Below are 18,561 nucleotides of genomic sequence, written 5' to 3' on the forward strand. Positions count from 1 at the left end.
AAGCACGCGGTCGCAAATAATATAACAAACGTGGTCGCAAATAATATAACATACACAAAATTAATTGTGTAAAAGTCGATTGAGAAAGTGATGTAATATTATCCCATTCTTGCTGTCGTGATATAAATCTATTTTAATTAAAAAATTTTGAATTAGGATAGGAATAATCATTGTAGCTAGTTAATGATTTTGTATTTCATTTTATTTCAACATTTCAAGATTTTGCTAAAATTCGGAGGAATAAAAAATGGATTTCTATAGAAGACAAGGACTGCATGACATTTATTTCCATCTTGCTCGTACAAAACTGTGGAAACTATCGCATGTTACATCGACTTGAACGAAAGGTTATATACATCCCTAAATATAAATAAGATTATAAGAATAATTAATTAAATAATGGTCTCGTGAATCGCGCGATTCTCCACTTAAATATCATTTAATTATTAATATTTAAATTATTTTCGTTTATATATATAGTCCTTTGAAAGAATTTTCAGGTTGCCTTTTATCGATTCATATTGCATCTCTCTGTTCCGTTTTTCAATTACTTTTATTTGAAAATGTATGTATCTGTACACAATTTCTTAAATATGTTAAAACACGATGAATGAAGAAAGGTCTTTCATTTTTAATATTACAAAGCAATATAGTAACGAAATGTAAAATTAACAAATAAATTAAAATGAATAAATTGGAAGCTATTGTGTGTCCGTGTAAAACAAAATGACTACATTTTTTTCAATCCGTACGAATTAAATTCAAGTTGTGTGGACTATGTGTCTGCTCGTTATCGTGAAATGGAAATTAAAGTCAATTAGCGTCAATCCGTCATTTATTCATCGGACAATGTTCTCATCGTTAGGAACGCAAGATTATTCATAGAGTTTTGCATTAGCATTTGCATTCTTTCACGCTATACATAGCGACGCATCGCAGCAGGTATCGCCGAATTCTCGCTCTCACTTAAATTCTACAAGTTTTAACAGTCCCGTCCCGCTTTCGTCGCGACAATCGCATTTACACTCCGTATTAACGTGTTATCTATACATAAGGATACCCTTAAACGCATTGTACATAATCTTTATTCTACATTTTGAGCATACCGCGCGCGGCTGGCTTGTCTCCTCTGTCAGTTATCATTATTATTATTATTATTATTAATTTACTTTACATGACACCTCGTCTCGCGCACTTACACAACGGCGGTAACATTACGTATCTATCTTGTGTAAAACAGCTTGCGGATCGATCCGTCGGTGGTCAATCCGTGTGGCAATGTGTGCGAGCGCGTGTTTTCTTTTTCCTCTCTCTAGTTAAACGCGTGTGCGTAGCGCCGATGTCGATAATATGGTCGATGACGATCTGGTCGCGCTTTGTATCATTTCTCTTTGTTTCAACTCACGTTGATCTCGAAAAAAAAGTTCCGGCGCTTTCGATTGGTCTTTTCTTGCCGTTTTCCCTCTTTTTCTTTTTCTTTTGGCTTAACAACTCGTCCTCCACATATCGTTGGAGCGAAAGCGAACGGGGGCGCAGATTATGGGGGGAAAAGGGAAGGGACCACCCTCGACTTTTATTCCTGAGGAATAAAATACGAGCAGTCGGTGCGTGGAGGTCAAACCGTACCTTTTATTTGAGAATCAGTGCAGAATTCGGGAGAGGAACGACGACAATCGACATTCTCGTAGCCTCTTCCAATCACCGTTACCTATTCCTTTCCTCGTCCTTCTTTCATTTTCTTTATGTTTTTCTTTTGATTCGCACGCCGTGTATTGCGTTTATAAATCACTCTTGGCACGCGTGTGTATACAATATTGTGTCCTATGTACATGTGAGTATAATAATTTATATAAACGAGAGCATCGCGGGGCGTGTGTCGCGTGGCCAGCAGCTTGACAAACAATTCTTGACAAATCATTTAAAGATTATACATACTACATCCGATGGAAATCAAGGAGGAATCTAATGTGAGACACGTTTCGTGGCGAGAAATCATATACGTATATATATACATGTATATATATATATGCATGCCGAAAGCAACGCGCGAGTTCCACGGTTTCGCGGAAAGTAGAAACAGAGAACGAGAATGCTTCGGGGGACAGACTACTGGTTGCCCGTAATGTAACCTAGTTCAATTCCTTTGTATTTAGTTCATTAATGAATTAGTTAATATTACAATTTATTAACAGTTCGCACTATTCATTAGTTTAACGTTCAATGTCAATTTATATATAGCATTTTTTCTTTTCACCTTTAGCAGACTCCCCTGCGTTTTCTTCGTATGTTACAATATTGTTTCCGCTATTTATATATATGTATACATATGTGTATATACGGTATATATATGTATATATACATATATATATATGTAATATGTATAATATGTATATATGTATAATGCGTTACCTATGTATACGCTATTCATATATTTATATTCGTATGTTCAAAGTACATGTGTATGTATACATTATACACACGGCGCACGGCTATACACACCATCGATAATAATGCACCGCTCGAAACGAAGTCGCTTAAGTGCATAACGAGTGTTCCCCGCGACCGCTCCGCGTCGTTTGTACGTTGGAAGTGACGTCACGAGGCCCAGCCCGACTTTTCCCTTCCGTGTCTTGTGGCGACGCTACGTCGAATATGGTCGCGACGAAGCACGTGTCATATAAAAAAGTAAAAATAGATCGCGCGGGCGTGTCCCTCGTCTGCGTGATGTCGTCTGTAATTAGCGGACTGGTCACAACGGTCGATCGCTATTCGCGCGTCGTCGAGGAAAAATCGCGAGGGGAGAGGCCTCTTTCCTCCTCCCCTGGATTCGGGCTTTCTCAATCTCTCGATCGGGCGGGCGATCGTATTTCAAGCACGCGCGTCGCCGCTTCATCTTCGCCGTCGAGTCGAAAATTGGCCGCGAACGGCCGGATTAGATGTCGATTGGCAATTTCCAGACTAAGCCCCGTCATTTCCGGTTCGCCTTCGTTCGTTGGCGGGCGCAAGTGCCGTTGCTACTAATCGGCCTCAATTAACCGCAAATGAAGACACGTTAAGCTTCGCCCCGCGTAACACGAAACCGATAGCGTATCATCCGCGGATCTTTTATCTTAACGTCGACCTGCCGTTTGTTTAATATGCGAAAGGCGTAAGAAATGCAGGCCGCGGGAAAATTATTTGCAAAAGATCACTGTCAAGATTGCCGACTGTTCTTCCTATAAGAAAAAGATCCGATGCCAATCTCTCTTGTCTGACACAAGCAGATAATTTGGCACGAGACGGACTACGGGAACCGACTCGAGTAATTCAGAGAATTGGATTATCTCGGCTGTAAAACGAAGCCAATTATCCGGTTCGTATATTATTCTGATGTCTGTCTAATTCGATCGTCTATTACGCTAACGTTACACAACCTGTCTCTGCATTGACGGTCCAAAGCGCAGAAATTAATTTGAAAGTTGAAGATAATATGTATTTTACATGTCGAAGTAATAATTTTTGAAGCCATATCAAGAGAATGTTATAACATTTTCATAATATCTCACATTTTATATTCTAAAAGTGAAGAAGAAATAAAGAATTCGATATAAAATACACTCACTAAAAAAAAAAGAAGTGTTTCATCTACAGATATTAAAATATTTTATTTCCGTCTTCATTCGTCAAACACTTAAAAACGGTGTTTGGATTTAAAACGCTAAAATGTTTAAAGTTGACATTTTTAATTGCTTCAAACATTTTAGTATTTTTAATATAAACACCGTTTGAATTAAAACATTTTTAAGTATTTAAAAACGTAGACGAAAATAAAGCACTTTAGTATCTTAAAGTTAAATACTTCTTTTTTGAGTGAAAAAGTCAGACATACGTCTGTTTCAAAAATTTTTGCGCGTAGCAGAGAAATAAGGAACATAAAGAAACGTGTGGCGTTATTTAAATTATTCTCGTTGCTATATAAGGTTTCGTGTCGCTTACGGCGAAGCAGTTAGTCGTCGATTTGGGCTCGCGTCGTCGCTTCCATCGACGTCCTTAAGGGGTTTCGCATTCGGCAATTACTAAATAATCGATTCTTATCACAGAAGTTATTTACACGATTTTCATGTTTCAATGCGCCCGCTCGCGTTTACGCAGCGGCGGGCGAAACGCGAGCTTCGTACCGGCGAAGGTGCGTACACTTACCCGATATACGTACTTCTTATCGTTCATATTCTTAATCGTGGCGAAGGTAATCGAGAAATCTAGCCGTTCTATCGGAAAGAGAACCGCGCGCGCGGAAAATCGGTGTAGTTTAATCCTTTCAGTCCCAGTTCAGAATTAAGAGAACTCGAATAATGCTAATAGAGGACAGTGCCTGTCTCAGCGAATCGCGTGTCACGGAATAAAAATGCAAAATGTGTTCACTCAGTTGTGTATTCGATAAATTAATTTCATTAAGTTTTCATTTTTTTTAATAATTTTTATATTATTGAATTTTTATATGTATTTTTACGTTTATGGAAAAAAAAAGATAGTTGCATCCGCGAGCTTCTACTCTACAATCATTTTATCTAAAGAACTTTTATGCTGTCATCTTGAAATAGTAATGGGCGTCGCGTGTAATCCAGTTTTTGCTGAATCGGAAAATTATTCGAGACTGAGAGGATTAAACGTGCAGACGTAGTAAAGTTTTCCAAACGAATCGCGACAGGCTGAAGGGAATATTTGCGCGCAAAGATAACCGGTGCCTCTCCATGGTCGGCCTCGCGAATGTTGTTTCAACTTATTACGCAATCTCGAGTAACGGAACAAATTTAGACAAATTTAGCGCCACGTCGCGCGCGTCGTCGCCTGTCGCGTGCGATTGTTGTTCAGATTAAGGATTGCAACAGCGACCGTTTGTGATGGAATTCTTCACATTTATTCCCCGAACGAAGAAGGCCGATAAAGAAAGAACGTTTTTCCGCGAATCAAATTATCCCGGAACGCGACGAAAGAATGCCCGCGGCGCCGTGCCGGCTTTTACCTTCGGTCCACTAATTAATTCGGATAGCCTACGGAATCGGATGCATTGACGCTAAAAACGTCGCTCGCGTTGCACGATTGAACGCGGGCGCGTTATTGTGACAACAATTTTCCCACCGGTATAATCCTTAAAGTCGACCGACGATTATTCGGGATATGTCGTGATATCGCTTGAGCTCCGTCTGTCTGTGTCCACCGCGCATTATATATATATATGTATACCATAATTCGAATATTAAAAACGCAAATCGAGATCGTTTAGCTTACGGCTAAAATCGTGCGCGATCCCTCGCGCGACGTTTCGCGCGCTCCACGCCCGGTGGAGAGTTAGGAGTTAGCAATAATAGTAACAATAGTAGCGGCGGTAGGTAGATAATAGTAAGTGTAGCTTCTAGCGGTAGTAGTAATAGTAGTAGTATAGTTAGTAACGACATTAGTAATAATAATAGTAGTAGTAATGATAACCATAATAATAATATTCAGTAGCGCTAGTAGTGATAAATAGTAACGGTAATCATATTAATAGTAATAGTCCTGCGGTGTGTGATAATAGCACTAACGATGATCGTCGCTTCCCTCGGCGTAAACAATAGTAATGATAATCACGTGACCTTTCACTAACCAAACGATTACCGTACATCGAGTTCCTAGAGTTTAATTCGCTTAACGTTTACACGGATTCGTTTTTCGTTTCCTCCGCCTTCTCTCATACTTTTTCTCCTCTCTTTTTCTTTACTTACAATATATAACATTTCCTCGCTCGCCGTGCTCGTAATTTTACATCTTCGCGCTGCTTTAATGCTCTTGTTACATACGATGGTTCAATCACAGAGCGATCCTCTGCGTAATGCAATGTTTTTTTTTTTAGTCCCTTAAACGTACAAACACCATGTAAAATTTTTTTCTTACGCTGTATACACGCTAGATTCGTTTTAATGAGCATTTTGGAATTAACAATGCGCTACTCTCCCGCCGCCTCTGCCTTCGTTTTTATCGTTTTACACATATAAAAAAATCTCCGCGGTGCGAGACGGCAACGGAAGGTACACATTTATACACGATCTCTCTACGCGGGAAGATGCGGCCCGTGTTTTCGTCACGCGCGTCTAGCGCTAGTCCGCGTTCGATTTTACGAAATTTGATTTGCTTGAATGTGAACGTGAACGTGATCGTATCTCGAGATCGACGAATTCTCGAGGGAATCGAAACGCGACGCCGAAGAAACGCTCTCGGGCGAACACGGGGAACGCGTCTGTGTACCTTCCTTTCCCTCTGGTGTGTCGCTGTCATATATAGCAAGTGTCTCGTTTTCTCGCGAGTGTGCCACTTCGAGACCGCAGATTGCGCGATCGTCCCAAACTCCCGATCTCCACGCGACGGTTTCGCTCCGGCGGCCGATTATCAACGACGGCGTCGCGACGCGCCCTCGGACTCTCGCCTCTCTACCCGTTTTCCTCGCGTCTCTTTCACCCCCCCCCCCCCGCGACGGACCGACCGGCCGTCAAACCTGGCCGACGCCGGTTTAATATATACTCGTATACTTATCGATTACGTAGCGCGCGCGTTGATGAGTTAGAAAATTATGCTAGATCGGAGGACGCCCTGGGTGAATCTCCCGTCGATCGGCCGCGCCGCCTCGAAGTCGTCGGTCACCCCCGTACGACGTCGATCGTTCCAGCGATTCTGCAAGGCCCCGTTTACACCGCGCATCTTTTGGCTTTTCTTTTTTCAAGGGAGGTCGCGTCGAATTGTGGTAAAGTGGACCCTACGTAGGAGGATTTGCGGAAAAATCCGAGGAAGTGATTGCCCGAAAGAATGAAAACCGCCGACGCTCGGCTTATTAACGAAGCTCGCACAAACGGATATCAAATCGACTGAGCAAATTACTATAATTATTTATTGAATCAGTGATTACGAATTAGTTGATTCAACGATTACGATTCAGTGATTCACGCAGCTCGAATTATTATAAATGTTCACGATCGTTTCTCGTTACACTTGAGTCCAAGCGCAATGCCTACACCTCCGCGCATTCGCGTTTACAGCTCTTTAGCGGTATTTTAATTAAATATGCTACACTTATTGCGAATACATATTAAGTATTGCAACACTTGGTACGTATATTCTAGCCCTTACTTATTACAACAAGCAGTTATGATTTTAGAATAACGTTCGTATAACGATTACCCTAACGGCATTTCTTAGCAGAGACTTGAGTGTCGTGAAATCGCGCGGTGTAAACGGCCCTTCAGTCTCCCCCTCCCTGCCCTTTTTTCCCCTCTTCCCTGCGCGCTCACGAAATACTACTCGTAATTCGTTGTGCTCGAAATTGTTTCCTCGCGTTCTGTTTGCCTGTCGCGTTGCGCGTCGATCCCGAGGATCACACAATTGTATCACAATTCCTTCCCGTCCCGTTTGTGTGCGTTTTCGCGTGCTTCCGCTGGGCACCGCAGACCTACGTTCCCGCGAAATGATTGTCGGCAATGATAGATAATCACCTGAAGCACCGTCCTCGGGGGAGGGGGGGGGGGACGGAAATCGCAATGATTTTCGGTTTGATTTGATTTGCTCGGTGGACTCTTTTTTTTTTCCCGCGCCGGTGGTCGGTGCGCGATATTTATACGGTCGTCCGGGAGATTCCGGAGCGATCGGCACGCGATCGACCATATCGTTGATGTATCCCGATTTCCGTATCCGCTTGATTAATACATTGTCGCTGCCTCTAAGAAGTTCATCGGTGGATGTGCATTCGTGTGTTTTCTGTGTACGTGTGTCTGTGGGCGTGCTGTGAAACGGTTTAGCCGACGATACTGTACATTTGTGTACCAAACGGATCGTTGTAGGATGTACTTGAGTCCCCACGCCACGCGAAACGTTTACTCGTTTATATTTACATATTTATCTGAGTATTTGGTCGAAAACACTTCGACGAAATTCGTCACTTCTGTGTATCATCCTTTGCGCCGTTTGAACGATTACACGTCACTCTAGCACATTCCGTATAGCTACGTTAAATGAGGCAGGGTGAGCGGGCTGGGAACGGGGATGTTTGTCACGACCCTCGACGACTGTAATTTAACGTTATGCCTTATTAAAATTATCTTGCTAAATATATACGCGAAAGTTTTGCGCGTATACGTGTTGCACAATTAACTCTACGCTATCAGCTATAACGGAATAATTAAGTTAAGGAGGAAAAGTGTGAAGTTACCTGGAAAAACAAATATTAGCTTCTCATTTAAATATTACAAGACCTTCGTGAATTAACATTTATCATTTACTTGCCTGTTATGTATGGCAGTTGAAAAAGTCTTATAATATTTACTTTATGCCCATACATCATGGAACTGATTTTCTCCTAAGATTAGTGCCATTAATCTCGAAGCGTGCAATAGGACGTGAGTCCCTTCTGCAGATAGTAACTATCGTAATGATAAAATACGAATGAAGTTTCTCTAAACGAGACGGAGATTATGAAAAAATGCGTGTATAAAAATATCAATGAAACAAACAACGTAAAAGATCAATATTGCAATAATCCGGCGAAACTCATTTGCATAAATGAAATATCGGTCAGTCCGTACAGCCCATATGTGATACGCAATAACGAGCTGATCTGCGAATCGATTCGGTAATTAGTCGTGCGTGATTAAAAAGTACCGACCGCCCTCGGCGATGAGTTTACGTTAATGAGGCCTTCGGAGGATACCCGGTATCCGCCTCAAGGATTAATTGTTTGATTAGCTCGCACGAGGTCACGAGCTCCCTTTTATACCGCCAGCGACAGCGGATCATCAACTGCAGCATTACAAATATCACGTTCCGACAACGAAAAAAATGGAAAAAAGTAATGAGTTTCAATTACCTTTCTTTTTAAATGAAGTATTTTCCCGATTAACTTTTTAATTAAAATAGCGCACACAAATACAAAAAAAAATTCATTTTCTCCAAATCGCTAGGTAATTCGCGGAAAATTTTGTTTAGCATGAAAATTACGTTACGTGACCGTAGGATCCTTAAGCCATCGAAGTCAAATTCGCGATCTTTGACTCTGTCTCTCTCTCCGCCGACGAATCGTGTGAGATCCGTTTTAGCAAAAGAGCGAAATCGAAGTCTAACGACCGTTAGAAAAGCGTGACACGGTTCGGGAAGCTTGGCCCACTTTAAGTCACAGTCGTCGGAGGGTGTGCTTTGAGCACGGAGCAACGAGACTACGCGATCCACTGAGATACAAATCGTCGTCGCGGTAGGCATGGCCCCCAAATAATGTGTGTACGTCGATCGCTCTCGCAGCGCTCGATCACGATCCACGACGGATTCACCGAGGTCCTCGAGGACTCGAGTACGCGTGACTCTGTACGGAAAGCAGGGGTGGTCCAACTTGGCAGTTTTTCTTTTTTTTTTAATTTTTATTTTTTATTTCTTCTCCGCGGTTTGCTCGCGTCCCATCGTCGCGTTCGCCTCTTGTCTCTCTCTCTCTCTCTCTCTCTCTCTTCCTTTCCCCTTTTCCGTGTGTGCGTGTTCGCTCGCTGATTTATATGCTGCGCGCTCGTGCGGCTCGTACGATCCCGGACGAATGAGCGGCCGATCGATCGATCGACCCCCTTCCGCCGATCGGCTGAATAAGCGACGCGTCAACCGTTCTCTTGTGCGCTTGTAGATCTCTCGCGTGTACTCACACACACACATACACACACGCATACGCCCGCGCACGTACATACGCACGCATGCAGCACACAAACACACGTGCATACCATGGTAATACGCGGTGAGAAAATATCCGACGGGTTTTCGCGGAACACGGAGTGCGGGGGAAGTGAGGCATGGGGAGGGAGGGAGGGATCCTCTGTGGTTTTTCGCGTACGTCAGCTTTCGAGCGCGTGATAATAGGAGAGTTTTACAACGTGGGAAAACGTGGAAAAATATATCGAGCGTGCGGAGGGTCGATCGCGCGATCATTGACGACGCAAGTTTCGTTCGCGCCCTGTGTCTGAGGGGGAGGGAGAGGGAGGGGGTTGGGGTGGCTCGCCTCGGGAGAGATACTATCCGGCCGGAGGCCGCTAAAATCGCATCCGTTACCCGCGGATCGCCGTGCACGAAGAAAAAAAGAAAAAAAAAGCTCGTCGAATGAAGCGGAGCAGTGACGACGGGTCACCGTTGTGTCAACGAAGCTCTCGCCGCCCCCCAATTGGTCGCGGTACCGCACGTGCGTTCACCCTGTCGATCGTCCAGGCCGCACTTTACTTTCCTATTTTCCGTTTGAAAAGGTTGAACACCCCTGACTCGAGTTTCTATTTGGCAGTTTATTTTAAGTTCCGTCTCGGTTCCCTACAAGAGACCCTCAACAGATCGCAATTGTTAATTAATTACGACTCGGTCGTGCGTGCGTGCGTGCATGCGCGCGCGCGCAAAGCGACTAACGGTAATTATCATTAATTATTATTTTCATTATTATAAGAAATATTATCCTTATTGTTATTATTTATCGAAAGGCCGCAACAACGCTCTTCCGAGGACTGCGCGATCTCCTTTGTCTCGTGACGCCGCCGACTTTGTCGCGTCGCCCTCGCGAAATCGCATCGATCGGTCGAAACGTGAATCGGTCCCGATCGCCGGAGCGACCAGCCGCGGCGATCGGCGCCGGTCGATGTACTCGCGATCGATGAGAGCCGCGAGACGCGAATTCGATCCACTCGACAGCGCGGCGCTCTATCTCTCCCATCCTTTCCCTTCCTACCTGCACCTACCTACCTACCTTCGTCTACGCGATCTAGAGGAGAGGCATCCTCTAAATCTCCGTCCAGCTCGCGTCGCGCGTCGAGCTACCTACCGGTTCCGCACTAAAACGTTAATTAAGTCACTTAAACGAAATAACGCAGCCGTAACGGAGCGTGACGTCGGCGATCGGATCGTTGTTCCCATTCCCTTCGTGTGTTCTCCTCTTCTTAAATCCGGAAAACGTTTCCTCCAAGCGTGTCCTCCGCTAAAATATATCGCCGCTGCCGGAAGTCGCGATCCTCCCCGTAGCTTTTCCCTATGTGAACGTCGTCGGTGGTCTCACTCTTGCCTCCCTTTCGCGTCCGAGCGGGAAAGCACGTCGCGAAAAGGAACCGGGCGCACGAACTGCCGCGGTGTGTGATCCCCCGCTGTGAGGAATCCGAGAACGCGAGAATGCGTTCCCTTGTTCCTCCCCTCGAGGGTGAAGTCGCGCGCAGAAGGGCGCGAAAGGGGCTGTAACAAGTCCGTCTCCTATTCCGCGCTTCCCCCTCCCCCCCCCCCCTCTCCGCTTTCACTTCGACGTGCTCTGTAGCCGCCTCCTCGAATTCTGCCGGACGTCGTTTCCTGCGAAGGGAAGAGAAGAAAGCGCGAGTATAACACGACGTGTCTCTGACTATTGACTTCTGAGGAAGGATTGACATTGGAGCGTGGGATTCTGGTGATGTGCCGACTGATCGATTTTGTGCGAGCTTACTTTGCCATTAAGCCCGGACTGGGCTTTTCCAGCGATTCTAAAACTCGAGCTACGAACTTTCATTGCGATCGCTCTAATATATTCCGATAACTTTCGAAATCTTCAACTGATGAACGCACCGTGCAGTTTAAGCTCGGGAAGATTAAGAGAAATATCGAGGGGTAATCAGGTCGGAAATTTTCTAGATCAGCGTGAAAGAGGAAAAAAAAAAATGCAAAAATTAATTTAACTCGTACGCAATTTTTTCCAAGCAACGAAGCATTTATATAAAAAATGCAAAAGAGCCAATGAGCAAGAACTCATTAAAATTTTAGCTTTCTCTCGACTGTAATTATATAATTAAAACAACTTCTCTACGTAGGTTGTTATTTCGCGAAAATTAAAAACTCTCGTAATTTAATAGATAGTTATATGAGCGAGTAATAAATATTCCTTGTTCGCTCTAATCATATTCAGCTCGCGCGAAGCGATCTTCACACTACTCAAAGCGAATTTTCGATAATCAAGCAACGAATATCCGCGAGTACTTGAAATCAATGTAATCGAATGGTTGTATATCCGGGTTAATGCATAAATAATTGCGCTCCGGAGTGCGCTCCGGAGGCACCGATCGGCAATTAGCGCGACGAAATTGCGAGCTAGAGACATTCGCGTTGGCGCGATTGGATATTTTCAGCGCGCGCGCAACGGCCAATGAGCCGAGCTTGTTACACGGCGCTTGTTAACATTTCCACGCAGTATTAACTGCGTTATGGTCATCTGGTCCACGTCATTCGCACGTAATGATCGCGATCTATTCGGTCCGTACGGTGTGAAATTTAAATGCCGATTTCGGTCTTTCGGGCGAATAACCGGCGCCGGAGATAAATAAGATTAAAAACGAAATTGCAACTCTCGACGAGTAAGCTCTCGACGGCACTAATTACGGCACAAGACAAAGTTGCACAAGGTTTGGACATCATTTTTTTTTTAAGCAACTATACTTCTTCTCAATCGATTTATCTCATTATTCTGTATAAAAGTGTTAAGATATGTACAATAATAAAAAAATTCATAATTTACAAGATATCTCTTTTTCTCTTATATTCAAATATGCCAGACTAAGGTATAAAAATATCCATTGTAAAATAGTGATTTTTTTATATCTCTATATTAATTTTATATGCAGAATAATTAAGGGAATATTTTTTTACGGAATATCATGCTCTGTAAAAAAATTATATATTCCATTAAAAAAAAAACAAAGGTAACTTCGAAGCTCTGGAAAAAATTAACTCCACGTATAATGTTAGGTTCAATATTTAATAGTTGATAGATTTCATATTTTTGAAATAATAGAATTTTAGAAATTTTAGGAATAATAATCTAACTTTTTTAGTAATTTACTCGCTATGGAAAAGGTGCTTTTAAATTATAAGAATAATTTTATAAAGTACAATTTATATTCTTACCGAATATTCCAGGAGGCGCTATCCCTGGCATATTTTGTGTATTTTTTCGGTTCGACCGGGGCAGTCTATTACTGGACGATTATGTGTGGCGCGCGACACAGTATCACCACCGTAGCCAAAACCGTGAATAATGTGAAGACGAACAGGCAAAGTCTTGATTTCACAGGGGAAAAAATTGGTATTAGTTTCACAAATCGAAATACTTCAGCAATAAATAAATAGTAAAGAGATAGTAAAAAGCGCTGTTCTATTACGAATAATAAATTTAGAATTGGAAATAAAAGCTATTGAAGCATATATCTAAAGTCTATCCACATATTTTCAAAATAACTGAAAATATGAAAAAAGTGTCGAATTTATTACGTGTTTTATTTTATTTTGAGAGGCTAATCTCTTTATCGAAGTTGCTTTTATCGTAATTGCTTTTCCCTCTAGAGAGTTAAATATGTATACATTCTTTAATAACTTTTATTTCTAATTTTAAATTTATATAAATGTGAACGTAATTAAAATTGAATGTGTTACTTTCGGTCGATATCATTCAATAAATAAATTAATTTTTATAATTGAGATTATATATTGAGCAAGTAAGTTTTAATTCATTAAACTCACGTGATAAATGAAAAGAGTCCCTAGTAAATGAAATTACTGAGTGAAGGAATTTTGAATGAAGCTCCGCTGAAACGCGAGTAAATTCGAATAATAATCACGTAATGGATTCGCCCGGCGAATCGGCGGGACGACGTATAAATGACGGACGAGTTTTTCTCATACGAGGAACGAGGATGTGAACCTCGAAGCTCCGCTGTAAAAGCTATCTCTTTGTCCGTGATTTTTCGCGAGAGAGCCATCGGGCATCGTACTCGCACGGCTGAAACCACATGAAAGATTTAAAACATCCAACCTGTCGACCACCATGGCGGCGAACTTCCAGTCGCTAATGACTTCGTCGTCCTCGTCCGCCTTTTTCATGCGGCTCGTGATGAACTGCAATTCCTTGAGAATTGTGTGAAGTTCCTTCTGCATGCCGCTGAGAGGCAACGACGCTGAAGTTTCCTCGACCGTCGACGGCCTGGTCGACAGCGGTGTACCATACGCCGACCTACTGTAAAAGATCGTATAAATTATTACTCTCGAAGTTGTCACACGTTCTCCTCTCTCAAAACCAGCGGCGACAAAGCAAGTCGTCGACGGGGACATTTCGCATGAGATCGCCAGAGAGCTCGTGAAATTCTGGCTCTTCAAAGCGTCAGATATAACGGCTGTTGTAATTATTAAAATAGTCTACCTCATATATAAGGTAATGCACAAAGTTCGTGCAAAGTCAAATATGATGAATACTGAAAGTTCCGTACTTGATAATATGACTGCAAGACTATAAATTATTACGATAATTTACATTTGAGATTGACATTATGTATCGACATTATGTAATGAGATAGGAATCCATATATGTAATAAGACTATATTGTTAACGTCGGACTTATCCCAAGGGAGGAGTGGGTGAAATCAAAGAGAGATAGACGTAGTGAAAATCATGTACCTGCGTCGTTGTGCGCAAGCGTGGCACATGGTTAGTAGGTACGCGCGGGGCGCGCGGTAGCGGGAGTGACTTTTGCACGTGCGCAAAATTGTCAAGATACATCAAGTCGCACCGTAATGTTTTCACCCTCTTCCGAGTCCAACTAGTAATATAGTCTTATTACATATATATGTAGGAATCTCGTTCTTCAACCAGATATTAATTGTGAATTATATGAAGAGTTTTTCACAAAAGCCAAACAAGAGTTAAAATTGCAGGAAACAGAAAACTCCTCTTCTTCAAATCGTTTATTGTATGGTACATATTGTAATTTTTTTTTAAACATATAATAGATATAAGAACAAAGTTGTAAACTTTGATTAATATTTTGAAGACGCATTTAAAAGAAAAAGTAAAACAATATTTGTTCTTGTGGAAATTTTATATTTAATTATCTATTAATATTTCTCGTTTTCTAATTTTGATTTAAATAGAACAGATTATGTTCGGTTTCTCGAACACAATTGTTTACGATGTGATGACTTATACAGAGTGAGAATAATTTGACACCAAGTTTTTTCTTAATAAATTTGTTTGGTTCTTGCAGAAAATCCATCATATTTATTTATACTTCTCTTAATTGATTTAATGCTTACGAAAGAGTATGGAATAAATGATTTTGTTTATTCAGATAATACGTTTGCAAGATATTTTTTCATAATCAAAAGTGCAACGTATAGTATATCTCAATATTTTTTCAACAATATGAGGAATTGGAAAATATTAAATCACGTTATGGATTTAAATTGGACCACTACGTCAGAAATCGGTTATCGAAGGTCCCGTAACGACGTGACAAAGAGGAGCGAAGAAGAGATGGAGAAGAAAATGGATTGCCCGGTGAAAATTGTCCGGCAAACCAGAGGCGATTATTGAAGGATCGAGCGAGAAAGATATCAGGATGGAAGAATATTTTGTTAACGGTTCGCGGAAACCGACCGACCGACCGACCGATAGGGAAGAAAAAAAGGACCGCAAAGATCTCGTGGGAAAACACGGAAATTCGGGTTCGGTAGATTGAGTCAGCCGTTTATCGAGATACGCGAAAATCTCGATATTCCATTCCGGCGGCACAAACGTCGCGGCCGTTTTAAGCGACGGCCGACGGATTTCGAGGCGAGTGGATCCGCCTGCCCGTTCACACAGTTATCGCTGAGCAAACGTGACGTGTGCCGTTCTGTAATCATTCTGTGTGCGCAGAGTCTTCGATTTTCCTCCTCGGTAGAGCTGTAAAATAGTGCTGAGCGCTGCTCGAACACGCGAGGCTGAATTTACGTTCAGCAATGTGTATTTACTTGGAAACACGTGTCCGTGCATCTCGTTTTCATTCTCGACGCACTCGTTGCCGCCCGTTCAATCGCTCACAATGGATTATTATATGCGTTTACGTCCGGTTTTCTCTCTCATTGCTCTTTCGCGAAATGGTATTAAAATTAACCCGACGCGGTGGCAGTAAAATATGATTCCCGTTTTTCCACGAACAACATTCGCCCGTCAAACAATAGCCGGGCATTAATGGGGGGAAAAAAAGAGTGCAGCTAACTGAGAAAAAATGAATGGTGAGCTAGTACCTTATATAACCCGAGGCAGGATTGGCGGCGCTGTTCCCATGGCGAAAATCATCATCGATGTCTAAAACGTTCGCCAGTAAACTCTTACTGCTCCTCTCCTGCAGCTCCAGCTCCTTCATCCGATTACTCATGAGAATGGTTTTCTTCGTGATCTTCTTGCCCGGCCGACTCATGCGCAACACACACGGCAGCCATTGTAGCAAGACTAATTTCACCTGCATGATCATCGAATTGTCTCGTTAAACTTTGTAACTACATCGCACATCGCGTATCGCCGCTCCGGTAAAAGTCCCTTCAGTTTGCGCAAAATCTCGCAACGAGGATGAAAAACGGTTCAAAAATTGGGCACAATTTTTTTAGAGTAGTATCCGCGTCATATTTAAAGTTTAATACTCTCCAGGAATTTACAATATGTAGTTTAAGCCACGAACATTTTGCGATAAGCGTCTTAGGGATGCATCCCTTATTTTGAAAAAAAAACTTTCTAAAATTAAAATTACGAAAAATTCTCGAGTCACGATAGCTTTTCCATTCCATGCATATATGTACAATAACATTTTATACAAATACAAAATACGGGCATTTGGTAAATGCATGCTTGTTTGAATTTAGAGTATCCAAACAATCCGCATGTGTTGACTTGCATGAAGAAACTTGCACTAACCGACTCTGGCACTGACCGCGAGTGAGTACTAATACCTCGAAGGCATTTTAACCTTCCAAGAAAGTACTGTTTTCATTACTGGTAACTACACTGCGAAGCTTACCGTGCAAAACGCACTGTTAATTACGTAAAGTTACGTAAAGTACATTACACGCAAAGGAATTTAAATTATGCCGTTTACACTGACAGAAAAGAATGCTTGATTCAAATACATATTTATTTGAATTAAGCATTCTTTTCTGTCAATGTATAGAATTAAATAATATTAAGACAAATAAATTTGATAATTTAATACAGACATTATTTATTAAGTGTATCAAGATCCGTTTTGATCGCAAAATGGCATTTTTTCTCATTTGTTGCGTTACTTTATATATCGATTTAATAATCAACTTATTAAATTGCACTGCATTATTTTGAGCTCATAAAGCTTCTAATTTTCATAGTAATATTTCCACTTTCTTTAAATAACAAAATTAAAAATTGAATTACATAATTTGACCATTTTATTATAATTATCTAAACATTTCCTTGAAAATAATAAGATTTCTAAAATAAATGTGATACGCTTCAACAATTGCATTTTATTATCGCGATTATAAATTATATTGTTTAAATTATACAATTTCGAAATTACTGCTTATTCCATTATGAAGCATAATAGAAGGCAATTAAATTTGTAACAATTTTGATATAATGCACTACAGCAGTGACGAAAAACACGTGTAATCTCGGCTGATGTATTTAGTTAAGCAGCTTATTCCTCTATGTGTCTAAAATGATTAACATTTATTCAAATAAAATATTTTATTACGACTAAATTATTTTTAAGAGCAAATTGAAAAAATCCAACTGCATAGTCCTAGATTTAATTAAATTTCTTTTGAGTTGGTGTACATACGCAATTATACAAAAAATACACGATAAACATGTCCGTGGGTAGAAAATGTACAAAGAGGAGGATGTGATTATAATGATTACCCTTATCAACGTTTATTAGCGTTTATTTATTTATTAATGTTTATTTAGTTATTAGAGTTATTTCATTCAAAATTACTTTGGTGACAAATTACCGTTGTTTATTTCAACTTGGCATCATTAATAATACACGCTACATTTATCGCATTCATTACGTATTATTTGATACTGTTATTTATCGTTAATTAGAGCTAACTATATGTATATAGAGCTAACTAACAGTTATATTTGAATGTATATTTTCTTACCCAATTTGGCATCACGTATCTATCGGGTGATCTGTGATGATAGTTGAGCACCAAAACGGTCAGCACGACGCTGCTCGCCACCATGAACATGATGCAATTGAAGTATGATCCTGAATCGAGGTATTCCCGAAAATCCCCGAAGAAAGAATACAAAAAAAGCGATTAGTCACGGAAATGGCGTCGATCGACGCAGTGAGCAGCGCTCACGTTGAGAATGAAAGATTATTCCTTCTGGATTCTCTTAACTCGGCTCAGATCGTAATCGTCTTCGCTCGTGAAAACCCTTCCTACTTGATATCCTCCATCTCATTTTTGCTCGGCATACATATTCAATAATCTTTCATTCGCTTGTATGAGTGCTCGCGCGTTTCCGGTGCACGTGAAGAGGCTCAAAAATTCAGACATCGGGAGAATGTTCGTGTCGGAAATAATTTAACGCGAAGCGCGCTTTAACAAGCATTTGAAAGGATAACGTCATTCTTTAAATATGCAATTTTCACAGATTTCCTGATGTTATATTTAACGAACAAGATTGTGCTTTCAATTCATTCGAGCCACTTGGAATGTTACAGTTACGCCTTTTGTCTATTTTCT

General features: G+C 41.2%; 1 protein-coding gene across 3 annotated transcripts in view; it reads right to left on the reverse strand.

Moving 5' to 3' along the window:
- Nucleotides 1-252: 252 nt before the first annotated feature.
- The window catches only part of LOC105835220 (neuronal acetylcholine receptor subunit alpha-7), a 236,248-nt gene continuing 217,939 nt past the window's right edge, over nt 253-18,561 (reverse strand). For all 3 annotated transcript variants that reach the window (XM_036285954.1, XM_036285955.1, XM_036285953.1), the window contains exons 10-14: nt 17,968-18,077; nt 16,078-16,292; nt 13,829-14,029; nt 12,925-13,077; nt 253-11,343 (exon numbers count right to left, since the gene is read on the reverse strand). In XM_036285954.1, coding sequence (XP_036141847.1) covers nt 12,993-13,077; nt 13,829-14,029; nt 16,078-16,292; nt 17,968-18,077 — 611 coding nt within the window. In that variant the 3' untranslated portion in view covers nt 253-11,343; nt 12,925-12,992. The remainder of the gene's footprint in view (nt 11,344-12,924; nt 13,078-13,828; nt 14,030-16,077; nt 16,293-17,967; nt 18,078-18,561) is intronic.

This window comes from Monomorium pharaonis, chromosome 4 (assembly GCF_013373865.1).
Source record: "Monomorium pharaonis isolate MP-MQ-018 chromosome 4, ASM1337386v2, whole genome shotgun sequence".
In the NCBI taxonomy this organism is placed as follows: domain Eukaryota; kingdom Metazoa; phylum Arthropoda; class Insecta; order Hymenoptera; family Formicidae; genus Monomorium; species Monomorium pharaonis.